This window comes from Halyomorpha halys, unplaced genomic scaffold (genome assembly GCF_000696795.3).
Source record: "Halyomorpha halys isolate HHAL.00 unplaced genomic scaffold, Hhal_1.1 Scaffold719.1, whole genome shotgun sequence".
NCBI classification, from domain to species: Eukaryota; Metazoa; Arthropoda; class Insecta; order Hemiptera; family Pentatomidae; genus Halyomorpha; species Halyomorpha halys.
In genome coordinates, this window is record NW_027114303.1 from 239,186 (window position 1) to 247,066 (window position 7,881).

The 7,881-nt window shown below is 30.3% G+C and overlaps 1 protein-coding gene and 1 long non-coding RNA gene across 5 annotated transcripts in view; one reads left to right on the top strand and one right to left on the bottom strand.

Annotated features, from left to right (window-relative positions):
- LOC136796788 (uncharacterized) overlaps positions 1 to 7,881 on the top strand; it is a 25,971-nt gene that overhangs the window by 16,998 nt on the left and 1,092 nt on the right. For both annotated transcript variants that reach the window (XR_010844538.1, XR_010844537.1), the window contains one exon: positions 7,657 to 7,801. This is a non-coding gene — a long non-coding RNA (uncharacterized lncRNA). The remainder of the gene's footprint in view (positions 1 to 7,656; positions 7,802 to 7,881) is intronic.
- Positions 1 to 7,881, bottom strand: part of LOC106685637 (lon protease homolog, mitochondrial) — a 25,844-nt gene that overhangs the window by 6,889 nt on the left and 11,074 nt on the right. For all 3 annotated transcript variants that reach the window (XM_014428429.3, XM_014428430.3, XM_014428431.3), the window contains exons 8-15: positions 7,001 to 7,140; positions 4,147 to 4,268; positions 3,028 to 3,188; positions 1,883 to 1,988; positions 1,648 to 1,815; positions 1,158 to 1,247; positions 911 to 1,076; positions 332 to 546 (exon numbers count right to left, since the gene is read on the bottom strand). In XM_014428429.3, the coding sequence (XP_014283915.1) occupies positions 332 to 546; positions 911 to 1,076; positions 1,158 to 1,247; positions 1,648 to 1,815; positions 1,883 to 1,988; positions 3,028 to 3,188; positions 4,147 to 4,268; positions 7,001 to 7,140 (1,168 nt within the window). The remainder of the gene's footprint in view (positions 1 to 331; positions 547 to 910; positions 1,077 to 1,157; positions 1,248 to 1,647; positions 1,816 to 1,882; positions 1,989 to 3,027; positions 3,189 to 4,146; positions 4,269 to 7,000; positions 7,141 to 7,881) is intronic.

The window sequence follows — 7,881 nt, forward strand, 5'->3', positions numbered from 1 at the left end:
TCTGTTCATAATTCTTTATGCTAATTTTATTTTTTTCTAAAAGACCTTTTATTTTGGCTAATTTACATTATTTTATTTTAATTAGTTTCTTTTATTTTGTGTTAATATTTTCTATTGTTGGCCTCACCAAATAAATTTTTATATCCCAGCCAGTTAGTTTTATTTTCGTTCTTTAAAAAGACTAAGATTGAGATGGCTTTAACAACACATATAAACCCTCAGACTTATAGTAAAAAAAATTATAAGGAAGATGATCCACATGAATTAAAATTAAAATTGGTTATTTATTCCAAATAAGACAATTTATAAAGAGAAACCGATCCATTTTTACCTCTGGAACATGTAAATGTATATGATTCTGAAGGAGAAATTTGTTATCAGAATTTTTTGCCAGCATAAAGTTACGAGCGACAGTTAAAGCTATTCTAGCAGATTCTTTCATAACCTCTCCTAAATGACCCGTAAGTTCTAATGTCCCTTCAATCTTCTCTGGCGTTTCGCTTGGTGTCTTCCTCAAAGCAGTTTCAATAAAAAGTGTTGAGCCACCTGAAACATTAAATTTCGTAACATAATTCGGAACTATTATAAAGCAAGAAAAAAGTATAAAGGAGTGCACTTTTGTTAATGTTGTTTGTTAGAAATGAATGTACAATAAAAGCTGTTACTTATTAGATCATCCTGGAAGATGGTCAAAATGTTGGACTTTTAAAAGAAATAATAGAGTGTTTCGAGACTTAACTGAGATACTAACAAATTTATTTAAACAATAAAGAAAGAGCTTCAAAATTATTTTTAAAGCAAGTTCCTCAAACAACTTACAGCTTATTAAATTTTTTATAGTTTTTAAAGAGTTCTGAGAATAATTATAAATGAGGAATACATTAAAATATATAGCAAGAAAACTGAATACCTAGAGCAGTCCAAGCAAGTCCCATAACAACGCCGGCTGGTGTATCTTCATACATACGGTCGTGCGTAAACATTGGTTTGCCAACAAACTCATGCAAATTATCAGGGTTGACCAAAACCTGTTCAGATTCTTTCTTAACCACTTTAAAGGCAACCTTTCTAGTAACCTATAAAAAATTAATATAATAATACAATAATTTCTTAATTAATTCTACATATCATTAAAATTTATACAATGTCAGACAAACCTTTTCGATATGTTTCTGCAAGTTTCTCACACCACTTTCCCGGCAGTAAGATTTGACCAATGTATTAATAGAATGATCATCAATTTTAATCTAGAAAATAAAATATAAATTTTTAATGATGATATGATACAAGCATATAGAGAAACTACCCACTGGTAGCACTCTAATAATATTTCTACATTAAAGGTCTTGAGGCCATCTTCTTTTCAGGTCCCTCGGACAATTGTCAGGAATGGAAGAGGAAGTAAGGTTAGAAACTAATGGGTTTGGATGGTTAGTGATTCATAATAAATCTTAATCCGTATATTATTATTGACAAAATTAAAACACATGTAATGTTGTCTGATAAGAAGTAAAAATTAAATATGTATTGGTCAGAGTTAGACTTCTGTTATATCTAAAACCATGGAAAAGGGAGGATCCACAATATAATAAACTTAATTACATTAAAATTATTTATTAAACAGAAATAAAAATTGTCTGAAATTACGTGTTCATTGGTGAGACCGGATTCTTTCATCGCTTGAGGAAGCAAATATTGCTTGGCAATGGCTAACTTCTCTTCGGCTACATAACCAGAAACATCGATCATCTCCATTCTGTCCCGCAAGGGCTCCGGAATCGTATCAACAACATTTGCTGTACAAATGAACAGTACCTACAAATCGTACTGGATTAGGAAAAAATATGTAAACTTTTTTATTAAAAACTAAAAAGAATATTACTTTAGATAAGTCGACAGGGACATCTAGATAATGGTCTAAAAAGTTTGCATTTTGTTCTGGATCCAACATTTCTAAAAGGGCACTAGCTGGATCTCCTTGAAATCCCCTAAAAAGGAAAAGAAATACATATTATTAATTTATATGGGCTAGACTCTATAAAAATTATAATTGTCCAAAGGCTATGATATACTAAAGGATAACAGTTGCAAAATAACATGGAGATACAAAAATTTAATTATAAACATTCAGTAAAATAAAGGACCCTATTCAGAAAATGGACAACATCTGTAACAACTATCAACTAAATTGCTCCTGTAGAAAGATTTATACTGATGAATCATTACAAAATCTAAAAAAAAAAACTACAATGCAGCCCCATTATATACAATAGAAACCATATAGCCCTAAGTAACCAAAAAAAAAAAAAAGTGAAGAAAACTAAGACCTTAAAATCAGGTCAAAACTTCGACACAAATAAATAATTTTTTTTTTTTTTTTTTTTTTTTCCCGCTGACCGCACCTCCAACTATCTTCACTTATTTATCTACAGTCAACTATCTTCACCTCTTTGTTATTTTTATTTTAGTAATTGTATTGTGTATTTGAAATAATTAACCATCTGTTATTTTTAACAGTAATAAGAAAAAAAATAGATAAATATAAAATATGACAGGATTTGATAATTAACTGAAGGAGAAAATTAATGTTTTTGTGTTTCCATGGTTGTTAGGACTATTATTATAATAACAATAGAAACATGGAAAAATAGTCATAGAAGTTTTTTTACTTAACTCCTAAATGGAATTATAATATGGGTAATACATGGTAAATAATAATTGTAAAGAATTAGCCATTTTGAAACGGCCAAGAATTTATTTAAAACCAAAGTAGTAAGTAAGTAAGTAAATGTTATGTGATGCATATAATGTATATGACGATTGTAGAAGGTCCAGTTGCCAGGAAAAAAAGTTAGAAAAATAGCAGAAATAAATAAATAAAAAGCTTTTCCAATTATTTTTGTACCTTTTTTTGTTACTACTCAACTTCCTACAACTGTTTTCTCAAAGTTCACAATCAATCACGAAATATACTTTCGTATCTAAGCCCTACTTGAATGGGTACTTAATAATAGAATGAGTACTTACTTTCCAATTTTGTCAACTTCATCGATAAGAATCAATGGGTTCTCTGTTTTTGTTTTTTTAAGGCACTGAATAACCTTTCCTGGCATTGCACCGACATAAGTTCTTCTATGACCTTTAATTTCAGCAACATCAGTCATTCCACCAACACTAAACCTAAAATACTATATAAGCAAATAGATTAACAATGTTTGGAATATATTTAGAAAACAATTTCAGTAGACCTATGTTATAACATACGAATGAGAAAAAGCAAAAGTCTCTTATAACAAAGGTACTCATGTTATAAAAAAGGAAGAATCACTTAATGATAGAAACTTAAAAAATAAAATGATTGGAGAAGTTTGTCGGGGGGTGCGGTCAGCAAAGAAGGAATAGCATACAAACAAATTTAGAATTATACAAAATATTGAATTAAATCATAAATGATAAAAATTGATTACTGATAATTGAATAGTACAAAATTTTAATTGATTGATATTCGTGTAATTGTATGGTAGTCTAACCATTTAAAACTAAAAAGTGGTCTAAACACTAGAGATTACTTGCATATCTTAGATTATACATATCTTCTTACCTACATGATATTATATTTCATCTGTCACTGTTTTCAATCTACTACCATACAATTCCACGAATATCAATCAACTAAAATTTTGTACTATTCAATTATCAGTTATCAATTTTTATCATTTATGATTTAATTCAATATTTTGTATAATTCTAAATTTGTTTGTATAATATTCCTTTTCAATTGTATGTTACTCTAAATGTTGTTGTTATCTCTTTTGTTCTATAGCCCTGATGAAGACCTGAAACTCAGGTCGAAACGTGGGCATAAAATAAATAAATATGCTTTTGTTTATTTATGTTGTTCTTTGCTGACCGCACCCCCCCGACAAACTTCTCCAATCATTAATCTACGGTCAACTATCTACACCTCATTAAAAAATAAAATATATTAATAATAATGTCCTTTAGTAAAAAAAAATAAAAACTGTTCATATATTGTGCTTAAGTTTATTCTGTTCAAATAATCAATGATATAATTGAAAACTAATCCCGTTTACTTTCACAAAATCATTTAACTAACACACAAAATTATTTAATCAAAGATGATACCTCTCTGTTTAGAGCTCGGGCAATGGATCTAGCAATACTCGTTTTTCCAACACCTGGAGGTCCATAAAAACAAAGTATTTTACCTTGAGTAGATCCTTTCAATTGACTAACAGCAATAAATTCTGAAAAAATAAAATAATACAAAGTGAAGACTATGAGTTTAAATAAAATGTCATTAACAGTTAGAGCTTCTGTGAAATACATAGACAAATGAAATAAAATTAAGAATAACAAGAATACAAAACAAATTTTAAAAGTAAATTTTACTAAACGAAATAATGGATTGAAATTGAAAACACAAGATATATTAAAAAAAAAAAATGTGATTCTGCATGAAAACAAATAACATAACCATAATAAAACCTTGATGCCGATATTACTAATCATTCTCTACATATATCTGTCCAGTGATGCCCCTCTAAACCTAAATCTACGAGATCTATCTTGATGCACTCCACCCATCTAATCACATAACCAAGTATTACGCCGAGCTGAAGTGGCTCTATCCATCCATCCAATGCCAGTATTTCCTAGCTTCCTTTCTATTCCAAGTAATTAGTACTCAGCGTGCTTCCCATATCTTAGAAAACTTGCAATTCAAATTCTCAGTTCAATTCCATACTACAAAGTCCCGTTTATCTGACAACTACTCTCCACCTCACTGAACTGCTGTTCGACAAATCTTTTTTAATCTGAGCTGCCTTTCACTAGAACTCCATTCCCTCTAACAAATGTCATGTATCAACCCTGCCCTCATTTAAAACACTCCTGTTTAATTACCTTTTGCTTCTCCAAACTGAACCAATATTATAATAGTATGAATAATATAAATATTACACACTATCATTTATATGTGTTGAGAAATATCTATAAATATATATAAATATTAGTGTTGAGAAGAGGGGCGAAAACTTATTCATTCGCAGCCTCTTCCCGGTCTTTAAAGTAGAGTCGCCGAACTTACCTTTAATTCGTTTAATATTGGATGTGTGAAGCGCTCCATACTGGATAATTTTCCTTAATAAATATAATGGACATTAACAAAGAAAACAAAGAAATAACAAATGAAATTATATTTTAAATTAACAGAAATAATTGAAGTATTCTCAAGTCTCTAATGCGAATGCGAACTGCAACTGCAAACTGCCTTCATACGGTGCTACATTGCTTGCGATGTCCATCCAGCCTATACTTCTACTCTGCCCTCTACGATAACACTATGATGTTGCTCTGCGATAATACTCTGTAGGAGTAAACATGTATTGCCATGCTGACACCAAGACCCGTGATCATACACCCTCTGCTTAACCAGTCAGAGCCTGAATGAGAAAAAACGTCGCAGGCAGTCCATATGAACTAACAACAACAGAGATCATTGTGAGACTAAAGTTTGAGCCAGCTTATCTCCCCCCCACTTCTGTAACCTTCTCTAGTTGTTTTCTTTCTATTGTGTATCAGGTTTTCATTGTTTCATTCACTTCAGTGTCTTTCTTATTACTTAAACTAATTTAAAATATTAACTAAATCGAATTAAAAACTAATGATAATTCTCTTTCAATTCTTAACATTAGTAAATATTGTAACTATCTTTTTGTTATGTTTTTTAAGTATTTAATTATTTATTTTTTCCATATATAAAATTATTAATATGCAATTATTAATAAAAGCTGTAATTAATAATTACACGCCGGGCGATCACTCTGTTTTTGGCCAATATATTGTAATATCACAATTGCCTTGTAATTGTTATAGACAATAACCTTATAATTGGTCTAGAGGGACCTAGTCCCAGAATAATAGACTATTTTTCATTTCATTTACGTTTTGGTTTACTCATCAAACATTTACCCGTCAGTTCAGTGTTTATTAACATTTCAGGGATCTGTTCGTTCCCAGAACCTAGCACGCCCATCTTATTCGCCGCAAAGCTATAACATGAATTATATTTAACGGGTGCAGTTCCCTCAATATAGCCTTCTAAATTCTCCTTTTAATTCATCCTTTTTCGGTCTAAATATTTTACACAATATTTTATTTTCAAAAACCTTAAGGTGCTGTTCTCCCCTCAGAGTAAGAGGTCATGTTTCACATCCACAAAGAACAGTGGGAAGGATAACAGTTTTACATGAAAACAAATAGTAAATAATGAGTTTTTCTTTCTAGTAATTATTTAAAAATTTTCCTCACTAATGCATAATCTATCTGTATGTACTAGAAGGAGCAAAAAAAAAATTTGTTCTTGAAGATGGTATATTAGCCGAAAGGTAGAGCATTTTGTTAGCTAATTGGGAGTGGTGAAATAATTTTGCTTCTAAGTTTTAAGAAATACATGGTTTAATACATAATAAATGTGATTGTAGTAAGATAGTCCGGGTGGAGGTCAACAAAGGTATCAAAATAATGGAAGAAAACTATATATTGTTAACCAACGTTTCTCACCACTTTGCAGGGCTAAATGTTTAACAGGATACAAACATTGTAAGAATTGACAGAACATTAAAATAAAAATCATTTTAAAATAATTGTTTTTTATTTTAATGTCCTGTCAATTCTTAAAATTTTTATATCTTGTTTTTCATTTAACCCAGACGAAGCCTAGCAAAGTGTGGCAAAACATTTGTTAACAATAGTTTTCTTTTACTATTTTGATACCTTTACTGACTGCCACCCGGACTATCTTCCTACAATCTACTTCATACGGTCAATTATCTTCTTCCAATATAAATATTTAGAACCCTCACCCACCTTTCTAAGTAGTCTAGCAAGAAACATAGTAATAATCAGTTAGGATAGGACAATGCTTTCAACTTAATCTAATAATTTAATCTAATGAAAGTACAAAAAACAATCATACCGAGAACTCTTTTTTTTACATCTTCCATTCCATAATGATCTTCATCCAGGATGTTTTGCGCCTCAATAAGATTTAAATTTTCAGTACTCGTAACACCCCATGGTAAGGAAGTCAACCAATCAAGGTAATTTCGAGTGACACTGCATCATAATTTAAAAAAATCAAGCATTAAAAATAAATGAAAATCAGTAAATAAATCTAATAGAATTTTTAACTTTGTCTAACCATGTGCTGATACCGATGAGAGACAATATTTTTGTGCAATAAAAATGCAAAATTTGCAAAATCGTGCAATAAAAACCCAAAATGTACATAAAACACCCTAAGCCTGCAATATAAAATTAGTAATATTTGAATGACTTAATAAACATATGTTAAACCTCAAGCTTATGGGATCACCTCTGTGTAGATTCTGTAATTCTGAGGATGTAAAAGTATAGCATATAATTTGTTGGTATGATCGATTTGCATCGTTGAGGTACGCACTGTTTGATGTGGATCACATCATGGACCCCAAGCAGTGTGAATTAATCAATCCCTTAAAAATATTTAGATTCATAGAATCTACACACCTTAACCTTTAATAAGCTCTTTATAAAGTTGTAGTGTTTCTGATGTTACAATTTTGTAGTGTTTCTGATGTTACAATGTTGTAGTGTATCTGATGTTACGATGTTGTAATGTGGATGGGATACAAAAGGCTTTATAGGCCACATTGCTTTTAGAATGGAAAAAAAGATGCACTGGGACGAAAATCTGGCCTCTACTGATGACTTAGATATATTTTAACTTCCTACAGAGGTAACTTAATAAGATATATTATAACTTCCTACAGAGGTAACTTAATAAGATATATTATAACTTCCTACAGAGGTAACTTA